General features: G+C 40.9%; 1 protein-coding gene and 1 long non-coding RNA gene across 5 annotated transcripts; one reads left to right on the plus strand and one right to left on the minus strand.

Moving 5' to 3' along the window:
* Window positions 1–856: 856 nt before the first annotated feature.
* Window positions 857–5,341, minus strand: LOC106587621 (uncharacterized). Its single transcript, XR_001324471.3, has 4 exons — window positions 5,213–5,341; window positions 4,570–4,663; window positions 3,669–3,695; window positions 857–1,234 (listed from the first exon to the last, which is right to left on the minus strand). It is a non-coding gene; the product is annotated as an uncharacterized LOC106587621 (long non-coding RNA).
* A 32-nt stretch (window positions 5,342–5,373) lies between these two features.
* On the plus strand, window positions 5,374–17,480 carry LOC106587620 (tropomyosin alpha-1 chain). Of its 4 annotated transcripts, XM_014176181.3 has the most exons (10): window positions 5,374–5,805; window positions 6,400–6,525; window positions 8,890–9,023; window positions 9,939–10,056; window positions 11,457–11,527; window positions 11,712–11,787; window positions 11,998–12,060; window positions 12,289–12,358; window positions 14,312–14,390; window positions 14,871–17,480. In XM_014176181.3, exons 1-10 carry the CDS (start codon window positions 5,692–5,694, stop codon window positions 14,872–14,874), a joined length of 855 nt encoding a protein of 284 aa, XP_014031656.1. In that variant the 5' UTR covers window positions 5,374–5,691; the 3' UTR covers window positions 14,875–17,480. The 4 variants fall into 4 exon arrangements, with proteins under 4 accessions (XP_014031656.1, XP_014031657.1, XP_014031661.1 ...); XM_014176182.3 differs by lacking the exon at window positions 14,312–14,390 and having other exon boundaries at window positions 15,879–17,480; XM_014176184.3 differs by lacking the exons at window positions 5,374–5,805; window positions 6,400–6,525 and adding an exon at window positions 7,742–8,006.
* Window positions 17,481–18,235: the final 755 nt, after the last annotated feature.

Genomic DNA, 18,235 nt, shown 5'->3' on the forward strand with positions numbered 1-18,235 from the left:
TCAGAGGCCCTAGATGCTTGGATAGACTTTTTAAAGCATTATGATGAGATGGCCAGGTACTGTGTTTGTGTATCTGTGTCTAGTATCTGTCTCCATTAGCCCCAAATGTCCTGGGATAGCATGGCTTCTGCTCTGAGCCTCTCTGATCTCTGTATGAGCGGTCTATGTGGTCTTTGATCTGTGTGTATGAGCGGCATGCTGTGCCTGGCAACAGTTGGACAAAACCCAGGCTAACAAGAGAATGGCAGCTGCCTGTCTAGTGCCTGCCATAAAATGAGATGGGCAGACACCACAGGGAGAACATTAGAGAGCACTGCAAACTATTCATCTAATGCTTTAGTCTGCTTCAAAGTACATACAGTGCCTTCAGAAAGTATTCATACCCCTTGACTTATTCCACATTTTGTTATGTTAGTCTTATTTTCTAAATGGATTCATTTTCTCACCCATCTATACACAATACCCCATAATGGCAAAGTGAAAACATGTTTTTAGAAATTATTGAAAATTTAATTGAAAATGAAATGAAAGTATTCACACCACTCAGTCAATACTTTGTAGAAGCACCTTTGGCAGCGATTACAGCTGTGAGTCTTTCTGGGTGAGTCTCTAAGAGCTTTCCACACCTGGATTGTGCAACATTTGCACATTTATTCTTTTAAAAATTCTAGGATTCCATTAGGATTTTTCCTCAAGGATTTGTCCTGTGCTTAGCTCCATTCTGTTACTTTTTTATCCTGAAAAACTCCCCAGTCCTTAAAGATTACAAGCATGCCCATAACATGATGCAGCCGCCACTATGTTTGAAAATATAGAGAGTGGTACTCAGTAATGTGTTGTATTGGATTTGCACCAAACAACACTTTGTATTCAGGACAAAAAGTTAATTGCTTTGCCACATTTTTGCAGTATTACTTTAGTGCCTTGTTGCAAACAGATCTTTTGTAATATTTTTTGGGAGTAACTACAATGTTATTGATCCATCCTCAGTTTGCTCTGTAACTTTAACTGTTTTAAAGTTACAGAGCAAACTGAGGATGGATCAATAACATTGTAGTTACTCCAAAAAAAATCCCTGAGCAGTTTCCTTCCTCTCCGGCAACTGAGTTAGGTATTAAGTCTGTACCCCCAACGTGTTGATATCCTTCGTATCCATAGCCAGAAGGATTTTGCAGTGCATGGTGATCGAACAGGTTTCCAGTTATATTCATCAGCGGTATAGGGAGGGTGAAATCTGTGAATACAAGAATATATATTATACAGTTGATTAACAAAACGTGCGTGAAAGTATTCCTACCTTGGTTTTGTGGTAAATGTGAATAAAAAACGGTTCACTTTTGACAACGGTTTTTATACACACAGTTGAAGTCGGAAGTTTACATACACTTAGGTTGGGGTAATTAAAACTCATTTTTCAACCACTCCACACATTTTTTGTTAACAAACTAACAAACTGCTAGTTTTGGGAAGTCGGTTAGGACATCTACTTTGTGCATGACACAAGTCATTTTTCCAACAATTATTTACAGACAGATTATTTCACTTATAGTTCACTGCATCACAATTCCAGTGGGTCAGAAGTTTACATACACTGTGCCTTTGACTGTGCCTTTAAACAGCTTGGAAAATTCCAGAAAATTATGTAATGGCTTTAGAAGCATCTGATAGGCTAATTGACATCATTTGAGTCAATTGGAGGTGTACCTGTGGATGTATTTCAAGGCCTACCTTCAAACTCAGTGCCTCTTTGCTTGACATCATGGGAAAATCAAAAGAAATCAGCCAAGACCTCAGAAAACAATTGGAGACCTCCACAAGTTTGGTTCATCCTTGGGAGCAATTTCCAAACGCCTAAAGGTACCACGTTCATCTGTACAAACAATAGTACGCAAGTATAAACACCATGGGACCACTTAGCAGTCATATCGCTCAGGAAGGAGACGCATTCTGTCTCCTAGAGATGAACGTACTTTGGTGCGAAAAGTGCAAATCAATCCCAGAACAACAGCGAAGGACCTTGTGAAGATGCTGGAGGAAACGGGTACAAAAGTATCTATATCCACAATAAAACGAGTCCTATATCGACATAACCTGAAAGGCCGCTCAGCAAGGAAGAAGCCACTGCTCCAAAACCCCCATAAAAAAGCCAGACTACGCTTTGCAACTGCACATGGGGACAAAGACCGTACTTTTTGGAGAAATGTCCTCTGGTCTGATGAAACAAAAATAGAACTCCTTGGCCATAATGACCATGGTTATGTTTGGAGGAAAAAGGGGAACGCTTGCAAGCTGAAGAACACCATCCCAACCGTGAAGCACAGGGGTGGCAGCATCATGTTGTGGGGGTGCTTTGCTGCAGGAGGAACTGGTGCACTTCACAAAGTAGATGGCATCATGAGGGAGGACAATTAGGGGGATATATTGAAGCAACATCTCAAGACATCAGTTAGGAAGTTAAAGCTTGGTCGCAAATGTGTCTTCCAAATAGACAATGACCCCAAGCATACTTTCAATGTTATGGCTAAAGGACAACAAAGTCAAGGTATTGAATGTCCATCAAAAAGCCCTGACCTCAATCCTATAGAACATTTGTGGGCAGAACTGAAAAAGCGTGTGCGAGCAAGGAGGCCTACAAACCTGACTCAGTTACACCAGCTCTGTCAGGAGAAATGGACCAAAATTCACCCAACTTATTGTGGGAAGCTTGTGGAAGGCTACCCGAAACGTTTGACCCAAGTTAAACAATTTAAAGGCAATGCTACCAAATACTAATTGAGTGTATGCAAACTTCTGACCCACTGGGAATGTGATGAAAGAAATAAAATATTAAATAAATCATTCTCTCTACAATTCTCACATTTCACATTATTAAAATAGTGGTGATCTTAACTGACCTATGTCAGGGACTTTTTACTGGAATTAAATGTCAGGAATTGTGAAAAACTGAGTTTAAATGTATTTGGCTAAGGTGTATGTAAACTTCCGACATCAACTGTATTTGTAGTTGTCCACAATCTAAGTCAGAACCGTCCAGAGTAGTGATGCTATTCGGGCGGGAGGGTGCGGGCAGCAATCGGTTGAAGGGCATGCACTTAGTTTTACTTGCATTTAAAAGCAGTTGGAGGCCTCAGAAGGAGTGTTGTATGGCATTGAAGCTCGTTTGGAGGTTAGTTAACACAGTGTCCAAAGAAGGGCCAGATGTATACAGAATGGTGTCATCTGCGTACAGGTGGATCAGAGAATCACCAGCAGAAAGAGCGACATTATTGATGTATACAGAGAAAAGAGTCGGCCCAAGAATTGAACCCTGTGGCACCCCCATAGAGACTGACAGAGGTCCGGACAACAGGCCCTCCGATTTGACACTGAACTCTATCTGAGAAGTAGTTTTTGAAGCAGGCGAGGCAGTCATTTGAGAAGCTAAGGCGATTGAGTCTGCCGATAAGAATGCGGTGATTGACAGAGTCGAAAGCCTTGGCCAGGTCGATGAAGACGGCTGCACAGTACTGTCTTTTATCGATGGCCGTTATATCGTTTAGGACCTTGAGCGTGGCTGAGGTGCACTCATGACCAGCTCGGAAACCAGATTGCATACTGGAGAAGGTACGGTTAGCCTACATGTGATCTGCATAACATTCATGCGACAAACCAATACCAATTGTACATACCTTTTGTGTGCCTCCTCGTCAGTATACCTGCAGACACAGACACACACAAATAAGTTGTCAGTTCAGGCATCTGCGCCCAATGCAGCTATAGCCTTCAACATATTCTTACCTCTTTGTTGACTGACATCCACTGAATTGTGTCCATTTTCTGTTTTATAAATAATTTTTAAAGCGAGGAAGTGCCAAACAGCCATTTGCACAAATATGAAAAGATAGATAGTATCACCATAAAACTATCAATTTAGATCATACAATTTAGATCATACAAAATTGAAGAGATCTTACAAATGTTTAGTTAAGTGCCTGCACCTGCTGTTTTCTCAAATTCAAATCAAAATGTTTTTGTTGGGCAGTTAGGCACCTGCAAGAACCCCCAAGAACTAAGGAGGTTCCTTGCTGAACCCCACCTCCTATGGGGTTTTTGGAAGTAACTTTTGGGGGCATTTTTCAGTGCCAATAACCCTAAGGTTCTTCAAAGAACTTTAAGGATCTTAGAAGAACCCTTGTTGAAGCCCTATGTACAGTATGTAACAGGTGCAACTTGAGCAAACAAGACGGTCCTTAAAATACCCCTCAAGAAAACATGGGAGGAACAGAGAGGACAAGAAGAGGAGGTTGTTTGAGTAGATGTCGCTGAGCCAACCCAGAAGGATATGGTGATATAAAGATGTCATTGTTTGTGTTGTTCTGTTATTCTCCTTTATGGGGTATAGGCCTACAAGAGCAGTACCTTTCACACACATATCACCTAAAGTTTAAACCAATGTTCTGTACGTATGAGTACTGTAAAGTAAAATGTACTATAAATGTAAGTACTAGACATTTTTTCATTATCTTCCCCATAAAGATATATCCTAGAAATGATTTAGGTAAAAGTAAACTTGAGGGTATAAGTTCATACCATGCAGCCAATCACAGTGTGTTTGGACAGGTCTCTGGTTCCTCCTCCACTGTCCATGTGTGACAGCTGTGACTGAATCCCCTGGACCTGTGAACTGTCACAGAGGAAGAGGGGGATTGCTGAAATGCCAAAGCACTCGTTTCTTACCCTGTGGCCATTTTGAATGAACTCCAAGGCACTTATAAGCTCGATGATATGCCACTGTTGAATATAACACAATCTGATGCCCCTCTTCAGATTGTGAACACTATCTTGAGGGACTTGTTGACGTGCACCTCTCCTCTACTGTGTGGTATCACTGACAGAACACTTCAGCATAGATAATATGACACCCCTCCCAAGGACAATCCCTTTTAAACATTAGACTAAATTTGTCTGCTTTAATAACTGCTTATTTTGTCTTTGGAGATCAGAGTTACATGACCCCATCTCTCAGGTGTTATGGTTCATAGTGGAGACACGATTCATAATCAAGAGGGGTCAATGGCTAAACTAAGTGTGGGCGACACAATTATTTTAAACATGAATTTGGTTGGAGGAATGGTAACATAAACAACGATTAGTGCCATTATTTATTCCTATAAATATTACTCTATCAAGCCTTCTTTGAACTGCTGTGTTGAGCAAATGTAAGTTATCCTACCAGAATGAAATGAGCAATTCCAGTCAAAGATCATGTTTTTGTTGTCCACCTTCACTTCCTTGTGCATAAATTGACCCCCACTCCCCAAACTGACTTCCTTGGCTGTAGCCTACGTCTCAGAACAGTGTTTGAAAAAGGAACAGACGTCTTTGAGGGGGTGCCACTTTCTCGCCCATAACCCATATATAGTCTTATCAACGGTACAATGTACTGGATCAGCGAATCGCCGAGGAGAGACATAAAAAAGGCAGGACCCGCGGAAGAGAGCAGCTGCCGTCGTTTTCCCAAAAAGTGTTTGGTATCCATGGGGATCCAGTAACTCCTCTGCTATAGTACATATTTGACAAGTTACAGTCGGCTCGAGCTTGCACTCCAGCTTCACGTTCTGTGTGGTTCAGACGCGCGGAGCTTCTCAGCGTTTTACGCAAAGTTTTTGTTTTTTGGTCAGTTGGTGAGGCCACCCCAACAACACAGCAGTCATGGACGCCATCAAGAAGAAGATGCAGATGCTTAAGCTAGACAAGGAGAATGCCTTGGACAGAGCTGAGGGAGCTGAGGGAGACAAAAAGGCAGCGGAAGACAAGAGCAAACAGGTTGGCATCCATAGAGAAATCGGGTTCTGTCTTATTGCGCACGGGTGACTTTGGCACTGTGCGTCAAATGTTTGGGCACGGAGTGCTTTGGAGCGTTCTCTCTCTCGATATGGATTAAATTAAGTCTCAGAGGATAAAGAGTATGAGGATCAGTATTGATTGTTGTATTTAATCGTATTTGGAATATATTTGTTTTTGGGGCGTGACAATATTTTATTATTGGACTATTGGATTATAGGACAGGATGTTTTAGAAAATATTTGTTTGACCGATTCATTTATACTGCATTATGCAGGATTAAGCCTACTATAAACTAATATTCTTTGATCAGCGTTAGATTTTTTTGCCATAAAACATGAATAGCGTAGTTTCTTGATTAAAGTATGCCACTCTAGTGTTGTGAGTGGATTGAATAAATGAAATACACATACTTGTCCAAAGACAAAGAAGATATCATGAAGCATTTGTAAGTGTTTGTCTTTTTTCCATGACTCTTGGCTTTTGTTTTCTTCCCTTTTTTGTCTGTTTCTGGCTGTGTCCACGCTGCTTATGGCACACCCCAATTGACTGATGATATTCTCCACCAACTATCAGCTTGAGGATGACCTGGTAGCGCTGCAGAAGAAGCTGAAGGGAACAGAGGATGAGTTGGACAAGTACTCTGAGTCTCTTAAGGATGCCCAGGAGAAACTTGAACTCGCTGAGAAGAAAGCCACAGACGTAAGTTTGAAGAGTGTTAGAGTGGATTCAGGGGGACCACGAACAGTCTGCTAACATTGAACCTTAACATTTTTCATTCTAGGCCTAGTCATCATACATATAAATTAAGATAATTTTATTGTTTCAGTTTGGAATAGCCTACATAATTGCTTATGGTTAATACCTGCGTCTTCATTAGGCTCGACCATTGGCCTGCCATGCGCAATATTCCACATGTGTTCATTGAAACCGAATAAGACTGAGTAGACCATCTGTGTGCCACCCTCCACGAAGATGCAAGCAGAAGGTTAAATGTAGCTGTGTTTTATATGGCCTAGTTACAGCTGACAGGCTTAAGCAGTGTAAGGCCAGGTTTAAGCCGTGTAAGGCCAGGTTTAAGCCGTGTAAGGCCAGGTTTAAGCCGTGTAAGGCCAGGTTTAAGCCGTGTAAGGCCAGGTTTAAGCCGTGTAAGGCCAGGTTTAAGCCGTGTAAGGCCAGGTTTATGCCGTGTAAGGCCAGGTTTAAGCAGTGTACCCTGTGCACCCCGCAACCTGTTGGGTTAAAATGGGGCCCCGTTTAGAATTTCAGTTAAAAGTTTGGTGGAAGTTTTTGAATATTTTAAATACCTTTCATTTAGATTTGTAGGTGTCATACATTATATTCCACTATTGAGATTGTTGTAGGGGACGCCAATAATTAAACGTTTGTTCGTATAGGAAACATGCAGCTTATTGTGTCAGTTTAGAAAGAACACCAAATTATGATAGTAATTATAGTAAAAAAAAACATTAAACAAAAATGGTACCAAAAATATTTATACTTTAAGTAGCCTATAGATCTATCATTATTATGAATTGGGATAATCATGTTACTTTTGTCCTTATGTAATCGATTTTTATTTTTAAATACAATCAATATCTTTAAATACATTTTAAATGATTATTTTAAAACGTTTATTATAGGTTAAATCCCCCCATAATAAATGAATATCCCAGATATGATGCGCAATCCCAGCACCACTAGCATGAGCCTGTAGGAGGGAAGGGGGTTGGGGGGGCTCTGAGCAGAGTGCCCATTATAGGCGAATGGCCAATAAGTCATTATGACATAATCATATTATCTCACTATAATACAATAAATAAAAACCTCTAACAAAATCTATCTGGATTTTTTTAGGCAATTTTGCGCAATGTATGAAATGTGTTACTTCCGGTGTCATTTAGCGCAAGTCTCAGCCTCCCCAGTAGCTGTAGGAAAAAAACAACAGAGACGTGAGCAGATTTTCTCATCCCGGCATCGTTGCGCGTTTCTGTCCCGAGAACCGTTAGAAAAAGGCGTAGGCAATAGAAAATAGGCCGTAAACAAGCGAAATGGCCGGGCTAACGTCGTTGGAAGCTGTAAAAAGGAAAATTAAAGCATTACAAGAGCAGGCTGATGGTGCAGAAGAGTCGGCAGAGAGGCGGCAGAAGGAACTGGGTCTGGAGAGGGATGCGAGAGAATCCGTAAGCCCTGGCTAATAATTTAAGGCAATTAGTCTGCAGCCTGCCTGACGACAGTATTAGTATAAATCTGATCAACAGGCTTGGTAGAACGATAGACAGAATATAGATGATTTTACGGTACTAAAAAAATCAATATTTTGTCTGTCATTTGATGTGCTAAAAGGATGGAGAAATGGGACAGTGAGAATCGATTTAATGGTAAAACGTGCCAGGCAGGAAGACTCCAAAATAAACACATTAGCCCAGGCTGCTGCAGTTTCAGCATGCTCCAGCCGATCATACACTATCATCCTACACCTCCTGTAGCTACATACATTTACATAATTGTCAGCTTATTATGTTTATATTGGTCACTGCCTTTCCAAACATACCAATTAGGCCTATATAAATGTCTATTTTATACAATCTTGTCTAAAGAATGTTATATATAATGCTGGAGATTAGCATGAAATTACAGGGGCTCTCGAGTGGTGCAGCGGTCTAAGGCACTGCATCTCAGTGTTAGAGGGGTCACTACCTGGTTCCATTCCAGGCTGTATCACAACCGGCCGTGATTGGGAGTCCCATAGGGCAGCGCACAATTGGCCCAGCGTCGTCCGGGTTAGGGTTTGGTTGGGGTAGGTCGTCATTGTAAATTAAAATTTGTTCTTAACTGACTTGCCTAGTTAAATGAAGGTTAAATAAATAATAAATAATTTCTCACACATTTAAACCTTAATCCCCTATAGTGTTAAGAAGCCCCCCACAGAGGTGTCCAAATGTGACCCCCAACCTCCTCCATTACACTACACATCTCTCCAGATACTGTATTATGGAAGAAAGTGTGACTGACTGAGTGTGCATCAGGTTGACATTGTGGTTTCTCCATGTTGTGCTCTCTTAGGCCGAGGCTGATGTAGCTTCCCTGAACAGACGTATCCAACTGGTTGAGGAGGAGTTGGATCGTGCTCAGGAGCGTCTGGCCACAGCTCTGACCAAGCTGGAGGAGGCTGAGAAAGCTGCTGATGAGAGTGAGAGGTGAGCAGCAGCACTCAGACTCCAACTCTGTATCATACACTACACTCTTAGACAAAAAAGGAGCTATCTAGAACCAAAAATGGTTATTTCGGCTGTCACCATAGGAGAAGCCTGTGAAGAACCACTTTTGTTTACGGGTAGAACCCTTTTGGGTTTCATGTAGAACCCTTTCCACAGAGGCCTCTACATGGAACCCAAAATAGTTCTACATGGAACCTAAAAGGGTTTTACCAGGAGTTAAAAAGGATTCTCCTATGGGGACAGCCGCAGAACCCTTTTGGAACCATTTCTTCTAGGAGTATAGACACAGCCATCATCAGACCCATCAGTCTGTCTCAAACACAGTCATCAACACCAAACCCATATAGATGACATCAATCCACATGACCACAGTAATAATATTATCATTTCACTCTTAAAAGTTTTCAGTAAAGGATGCGTTAGAAAGGTGTTGTATAATTTCAGCCAGTAGTTTTAGAAGAAGCCAAGCCAAGCCGAGCCAAAATGGGTCCCCGAAAATTGTGCACAATTGTGTATAACGACATCCATTTCTTATGTAAAGTTACATCCTGCATTTTTTTTTTACAATATTCTGCAATTCTTATGATACAGTATGTTATGAATTCCAATAAGTAAAATATGTGATAAATTTGTAAGTGCTTAATTAAGATCCTGTTCAATCTCTTTAACTAGCACACTTATTGAGAAGAGTTCATGTAAAATATGCATAAGCACACTGTACCAGATTTATTGTGTTACAATAGCCAAGTGCCAAATGTGTGGACTGTTGGGCTGCAGATTAATGTCCTCCTATTCCTTTTAGTTTATCAACATTTTATTTATTTAAAAAACAAGACAACATGCAATGTCCTCCTATCCCTGACATATGTTCCCCCCGTTTATTCTGTCCTCCAGAGGCATGAAGGTAATTGAGAACAGAGCATCGAAGGATGAGGAGAAGATGGAGCTGCAGGAGATCCAGCTGAAGGAGGCCAAGCACATCGCTGAGGAGGCTGACAGGAAATACGAGGAGGTGAGTTTCCTAGCCTTCCTTAGGCTGATACTTTATTATATACAGTTCCTTCGGAAAGCATTCAGACCCCTTGACTTTTCCTCATTTTGTTACATTACAGCCTTATTCTAAAATGGATTAAATACAAATAAATCCTCAGCAATCTACACACAATACCTCACAATGACAAAGCAAAAATAGGTTTTTATAATTTATTTTCCAATTTATTAAAAATAAAAAACAGATACCTTATGTACATAAGCATTCAGACCCTTTGCTATGAGACTCGAAATTGAACTCAGGTGCATCCTGTTTCCATTGATCATCCTTGAGATGTTTCTATAACTTGATTGGAGTCCACCTGTGGTAAATTCAATTGATTGGACATGATTTGGAAAGGCACACACCTGTCTATATAAGGTCCCACAGTTGACAGTGCATGTCAGAGCAAAAACCAAGCCATGAGGTCAAAGGAATTGTCTGTAGAGCTCTGAGACAGGATTGTGTTGAGGCACAGATCTGGGGAAGGGTACCAAAAAAAATAATTCTGCATTATTGACGGTCCCCAAGAAAACCGTGGCCTCCATCATTCTTAAATGGAGGAAGTTTGGAACCACCAAGACTCTTTCTAGAGCTGGCCACCCGGCCAAATTGAGAAATCAGGGGAGAAGGGCCTTGGTCAGGGAGGAAACAAAGAACCTGATGGTCACGCTGACAGAGCTCCAGAGTTCCTCTGTGGAGATGGGAGAACCTTCCAGAAGGACAACCAGCTCTGTAGCACTCCACCAATCAGGCCTTTATGGTAGAGTGGCCAGACGGAAGCCACTCCTCAGTAAAAGGCACATGACAGCCCACTTGGAATTGCCAAAAGGCACCTAAAGACTCAGACCATGAGAAACAAGATTCTCTGGTCTGATGAAACCAAGATTGAACTCTTTGGCCTGAATGCCAAGTGTCACATCTGGAGGAAACCTCGCACCATCCCTACGGTTAAGCATGGTGGTGGCAGCATCATGTTGTGGGGATGTTCTTCAGCGGCAGGGACTGGGAGACTAGTCAGGATCGAGGCAAAGATGAACAGAGCAAAGTACAGAGAGATACTTGATGAAAACATGCTCCAGAGCGCTCATGAACAAAGACTGGGGCGAAGGTTCAACTTCCAACAGGACAATGACCCTAAGCACACAGCCAAGACAACGCAGAAGTGGCTCCGGGACAAGTCTCAGAATGTCCTTGAAAAATTGAAGGGGTCTGAATACTTTCCGAAGGCACTTTACTTCTGAAGTCCTTGTGTGTGTGTGTGCGCATGTGGGAAACAGACAGCATATAGACCTGTACATGAAACTAAACATATAACATATTGATTGCTTGGTGCACCATTGTGGTATAGTGATGTGTTGTCTTATTATGGGTGAAAACAGGTCGCCCGTAAGCTGGTCATCATTGAGAGTGATCTGGAACGTACAGAGGAGCGCGCTGAGCTCTCTGAAAGGTAAAAACTTTGGAACCAACCACAAAATACAGCACAATTTACTGCTTTGGAGACAACCTGCTGTTACTCTTATTGTGTGCTTATTGCCCTGTTATAACTCTTGTTTCTTTCCCCCGTCGGTCCTCCTGTTATAACTCTCGTTCCTTCCCCTCCTCTGCTCCTTCAACCATACTTAAAACATCAGCAAATGCGCTGAGCTTGAGGAAGAGTTGAAGACAGTCACAAACAACCTGAAGTCTCTTGAGGCTCAGGCAGAGAAGGTAGGTGTCTGTTTAGACAAATGTATGTCTTCTCAGGTCGTTGCAGTCAGGGGTTTTATCCCCATTGCCTGCTAGTATAGCCATGGAGATAAAGGGAGGTAACTCTATTGAGTAGGCCCACTCATTTCTGCCTGTTATCCATTGAACCAGTTCATGTCGGTAGTGCTGTGATGATGACTCTCTGACCTGCGCTCCACTATGTCACTACAGTACTCACAGAAGGAGGACAAGTACGAGGAGGAGATCAAGGTTCTCACAGACAAGCTAAAGGAGGTGAGTTCCCTTTAGCGTTAGCAAATTAGCCCCTGTTTCCATTCACTTTACCATTAGCTAAAGTGGGACATTAGCGTTAGCATGTTAGCCACTAGATCTTCTGTAAAGTGGGACCATAGAAAGGGTGGAGAACACTAGACATTGTATTATATATCTATGTTGGAACATGTTTTGGTGTGATGAGGACGGGGGACACTCATCACGTCTTGTCTGCATCTTGTGCCACAGGCTGAGACCCGTGCTGAGTTCGCTGAGAGGTCCGTGGCCAAGCTTGAGAAGACCATTGATGATCTGGAGGGTATGGACCTTTTTCCTTTCATTTCATATATTATGAAGCGTTTTCAATGTGAAAATCTGAGGTAAGTTGTATAGTAAAACAGGACATATACAGTGCCTTCAGAAAGTATTCACACCCCGTTGTATTGTGTTACAGGCTGAATTTAAAATTGATTACATTTTGTCACTGGCTTACACACAATATCCCATAATATCAGAGGAATTATGTTTTTAGAAATGTTTACAAATTAATAAAAAATGAAACGTTGAAATGTTTTAAGTCAATAAGTATTCAACCCCTTTGTTATGACAAGCCTAAATAAGTTCAGGAGTAAAAATGTGCTTAACAAGTCACATAATAAGTTGCATGGGCACACTCTGTGTGCAATAATAGTGTTTCAAATTATTTCTGAATGACTACCTCATTCATCTCTGTACTCCACGCATAATTTTATCTGTAAGTTCCCTCAGTCGAGCAGTGAATATCAAACACAGATTCAACCACAAAGACCAGGGAGGTTTTCCAATTTCTTGCAAAGAAGGGCACCTATTGGTAGATGGGTAAAAAAAAAACACATGCATTGAATAACCCTTTGAGCATGGTGAAGTTATTAATTACACTTTGGATGGTGTATCAATATATCCAGTCACTACAAAGATACAGGCGTCCTTCCTAACTCAGTTGCCGGAAAGAAAGGAAACCGCTCAGGGATTTCACCATGAGGCCAATGGTGACATTAAAACAGTGAGGATTTAATGGCTATGATGGGAGAAAACTGAGGATGAATCAACAACATTGTAGTTACTCCACAATGCTAACCTAAAGGACAGAGTGAAAAGAAGGAAGCCTGTACAGAATTAAAATATTTAAAAAATGCATCCTGTTTGCAATAAGGCACTAAAGTAAACCTGCAAAAAATGTGGCAAAGAAATGAACTCTATATCATGAATACAAAGTGTTATGTTTGGGGAAAATCCAACACAACACATCACTGAGCACCACTTCATATTTTCAAGCATGGTGGTGGCTGCATCATGTTATGGGTATGCTTGTCATCTGCAAGGACCAGGGATAAAAATAAACAAAATAGAGCTAAGCAAAGGAAAAATCCTAGAGGAAAACCTGGGAGACAAATACACCTTTCAGCAGGACAATAACCTGAAACACAAGGCCAAATATACACTGGAGTTGCTTACCAAGATGACATTGAATGTTCCTGAGTGGCCTAGTTACAGTTTTGGTTTGAAAATCTATGGCAATACTTGAAAATGGCTGTCAAGCAATGATCAACAACCAACTTGACAGAGCTTGAAGAATTTTAAAAAGAGTAATGTGCAAATATTGTCAAGTCTAACCTTTCATCACCTCCTCTGTAGTGTCATCAGATACTGCATCTACATTCTGCACAGTCAGTTCTGTGCTAGGCAGACTAGGCCAGTGCCACAGCTGACATTATGCAGACCCACAGTCAGTGTTTGTTGGGCTAGTGCAGGCCAGGGAAAGAAATGTCTCATGCTGCTGTTGGTGTGACTGTGGTACTGTAGCTGTGGAATTACAAAGCATTCACAATGGAGCTCTATATCATTTGGTTGGAGACCATGTTGTCATTTCCTTCTGGAAAAGAAAGCAGCTACACACTATACCACTCCGATGTAATATGTATTAATTAGATACAAACATTTCGACAGCAAGCTGCCTTCATCAGGGTTTCAGTTAGTCATTTCCTGATTGGTCTAAACAATCTAACAGGGCATTAGTGGCCTGTGCACATCCTATTGCTCCCTTATTCTTTTTCGCTTTGACATTCTATTTTATTTCCTTCAGTTCTCTGACAATCCTTTGTTTTTTCCTACCTTTTCCCCTCCTTTCTTTGCTCTGTCTATCATCTCTGTTGCTGTCCCCACCCTCCTTCATTATCACCCCATCGATGTCATCTCCTCCACCACTCCTCTCCTCCTCCTCCACCCATAATAGATGAGTTGTATGCACAGAAACTGAAGTACAAGGCCATCAGCGAGGAGCTGGACCACACCCTCAACGACATGACCTCCATGTAATCTATCACTTGCTTGTGTCTGCTTGTGCGTTGTGCATAGGCCCCACCCACTCACATTGTTTTCTACTGTATACTCCCTCTAGTGGCATATTTTTTTGTATGTTTCATCTGTTTGGATTTTTCCACTCACATTTTAATTTCAGTGCTTACTAATACTGACTCACTTTACGCTTCTGCCATGCAACAGCAAATAGCTCTTGCCTTTTGTAGTTAACAAGTGGCTTTTTTGTTAGGCTGAGAACTATATAGAATCTAACATGCATTGTACAATTAAAGTTGTACAATCAGTTTTTACATGCTTTTAGAAACATCTAAATTGAACTTCCAGAATAGAGTACCTCTCAACCCTTTCTGAGTACCTGGCTCTGCTTTCTGTTTTGTGTGCTGTGGTTTCCATCCTGCATGTCATATCAGTCACGTGCCTTTCTACGATTTGTCCCTCCAACACGTTCTGTTTTTCCTCTCATTCTTTTCCAGTTAAATTGTTTACATCATCTCACAACCATCACAGACGCCACCCGCTGGTTGAGAGGCCTCTCTCTACTACAACTATGTGGCAGTATTGCCCAACATCCTGTCCCCTATGTCTCCACATCTTCTTTACCACAGCACCACCGCACATTGGGCCTCTGCTGCTGCTGCCATCCTATAGACCACCTTTTGTACAGAACCCTGACTCATTTACATCCATCCATGTCAGCCATCCTTACCCTTCAAATCGGTAGTTCTTAATTTCCTTCATTTAATTTCCTGTCTTTAAAGGTTTCTCTGTTTAATTTATTACTGAGCAGCTTTGAATAAAACCGAAAGCTCCTCTTCACAAACGTATGTTTTTTAGTTTCTTAATAGATTTTGGTTGGAATTATGGTACTATGGTAGTTTTATTAACAAAAAATGTGCTTACATTTGGACAAAAGCACATCCACAGAGCTTATTCTTAAAAAAAGTATACAACTGTTTATTGACAGGGATAGGCAAGAAATTAAGGGGGAGAGCGATAGATAAACAAATATTGTGTAGAGGAGCGGTGGGACAGGGATTTGACCCCACTCAGGCAGGGGATTGTGTAAGTGCAGAGGGCTGTGGCCATGACCTCTCTACCAACCTCAGGCATGGTTTCAACTTCTTTAACCAGCCGAGTTCAACTACATGGATTGATCAGAAACTGAAAATGTACCTGTTTCAGCATCCTCAGCATTCCCGACGGTCACACTTTGCTTCAAAAAGATAATAGTGACTTGTGTAACATTGGGGATATTCTGTAAACATATAATTCAGTCATTTCACAGTCACACCATCTCCACATTGAGGTGAGGGAGCCATTTCTTTGTTTGCATATAGATGTGATCATTTAAGCAGAGGGTAAAAAACAATGGTATTTGTTGTGTGTGCTGTTGTAGCATGACACAAAAGACTATCTTTCTGAACTAACACACTTTGTTATCTCTATTCTATTTTCTCTTAACCTGCTTTCTGACTGCAAAGACCCTCTGTACCAGCAGCTTGAGAAAAACCGGCTTCTATCCAATGAACTGAGAGTGGTGTTAAATCAGGATTAAACTATTACTGGATGTGTTGTGAAATTAGCACTGTGCTCAAATTAGAAGAAAAACGCAAAATGAAAATACCTTTATTGTCTTGGCATGTCATTGGCCGTAGACATTTGTCTGATGCTGTGATGGAAATATAGGCTAATGTGTGTGTCTGACACAAACCTAAGAGTCAGGCAAAGACAAAAAAATCATATATATATATATTGGATAATATTTATCGGGAAGAAATAATTGGACTGTAGTTAATGCGGAGCATCAGAGAAATGAAATGCATGTTCACATTGCAGGTGAAGAGGGCAGGTTTCACAGACTCACAGATGAATTTAAGAGCAGGCCGATTTTAGTTTAGTTAACCAACATCTGGAATTCTTATTTCACGAACAGCAATTCGATTTAGATAACATAAACTGGATCACTCTATAAGTCTATGACTGAAAGATTGTCCATTGTACAGGAGTAATTCTGGGCATCATCTGGGTCTGTGAAACTGACCCACAATGTATGATAAGGCTTGATATGAGTGTGCATTATAACAATATCTACTAACTGTGGCTGTCTAAGGATATACACAGGGACCACCTTTTAATGTTTTAACTATAACAATCTTCATTCAATATTATTGGGTCTGTGAAACTCTTGGTTAAGTCATTTTCATTGTGGTAAAAAATTATTAATAGTCTGGAGGATGAATTTTTATGTTGCACACATAGAGTTTGTCACTATCAGGCTAATGATGAGATGAGAGAACGTTGATATGTGTCAAATGTTGGATCAGACACTCATGGACCTCAATAACATGTAACAACGTGGTCCATTATCACACAAGACCACCGCTCACCTGCTGTGACCTGGTCCAGCATTACACCATGATCACACCAACACTCACCTGCCGTTGCCATGGAGGGCTCCTCCGTGCCCTCTTTGTGGAGATCTCTGGGGCTTGACTGTTTTCTCAGCTCTCAGAGGGGCTGAGAAAACAAACACAATGGACTTTAACTGGATGTTAGCTAGACAGCAAAGCAGACATATGGCTGAACAGTCACTTGACTCATATACCATTTGTTTTTGTATGTTAAAGTTAGATTTAATTGACAAAATGTGCACTTGATTTATGTAAGCTATTATAATGGACAGGATTACTCTTGACCAATTAAGCCGTAACCGAAACCAAGGTTTAACATTTGTACTTTTTTATTCTGCTTTTGTAACTTGTTCTTTAGTTATTTATTTTCCATGTTTCTTTATGTACATGTTTCATGTGTATGTGCTGGTGCCTCAGTGCTATACAGTACTTATTTAAAAGAACGTAAGCATGTGCAATATGTACACTGATACAATGTTTAGCGAGGCGGAAGGTACAGTATGTTCATTTAATCTCAAATAGATCGACCTAGATCATTTCATGTCCAGTGTCACTGCCACGGGAATGTTTTTTGTTGTCAAATAGCATACATGTTTGATTTGATGGTGTCTCTTGTTCATTTTATTATGTGAATGTAATATAGAAATAAAAACCCACAATCACATTCATAAAGTGTCACTTTCAGAAAACATGCTGACATCTGTAATCTGTGCTATTATTTTACAGTGGTTACACTTGTAGATAAGGGGTACAGTTAGAATCGTAGTCCAGTCTCCACTAAGTCAACTGTGATTTTGTTGAAATGTATTTGACTTGTAAATGCCCTTTAGAAAGATCTGGCTCATATTTTTTACAAGAGGAAGCAGATGTAGTGTGTGAAGACTACACTCTAATGTTGGTGTGAAGCTACTGCACAATGATCATTAACTCGCTCTCCAAGGCTGCGTTTACACAGGCATCCCATTTCTGAACTTTTTCCACTAATTGTGGTCTTTTGGCCAATTAGATCAACTTTTTTGCCCCCCAAAAAATCTGAAATAGGCTGCGTGTGTGAACACAGTCTAATACTATTTTCAACGCAAATAATCATCATAATAAACCAAGGTAGTACCTCCTTGAATCGATCCATTTAATAAAAAAGCTATATATTTCCAGGACCATGCATAGCCTACTATTTTTGTGTTATTTTGCAGTGATAAAGAAACTACAGAAACTTTCTTTGGAGTGATAAAATGTTTTTTTTTTATGAGGATAATTCTTGCTCAAATGCCAATGGACTGAAAATGTAATCCATGAATATATGACACAAAATATGTGGTGAAAGGACAACAACCTCTCCCTCAACGTGATCAAGACAAAGGAGATGATTGTGGACTACAGGAAGAGGACTGAGCACGCCGCCATTCTCATCGAGAGGGCTTCAGTAG

The sequence above is a fragment of the Salmo salar genome, chromosome 26, assembly GCF_965601325.2.
Source record: "Salmo salar chromosome 26, fSalSal1, whole genome shotgun sequence".
Lineage (NCBI taxonomy): Eukaryota > Metazoa > Chordata > Actinopteri > Salmoniformes > Salmonidae > Salmo > Salmo salar.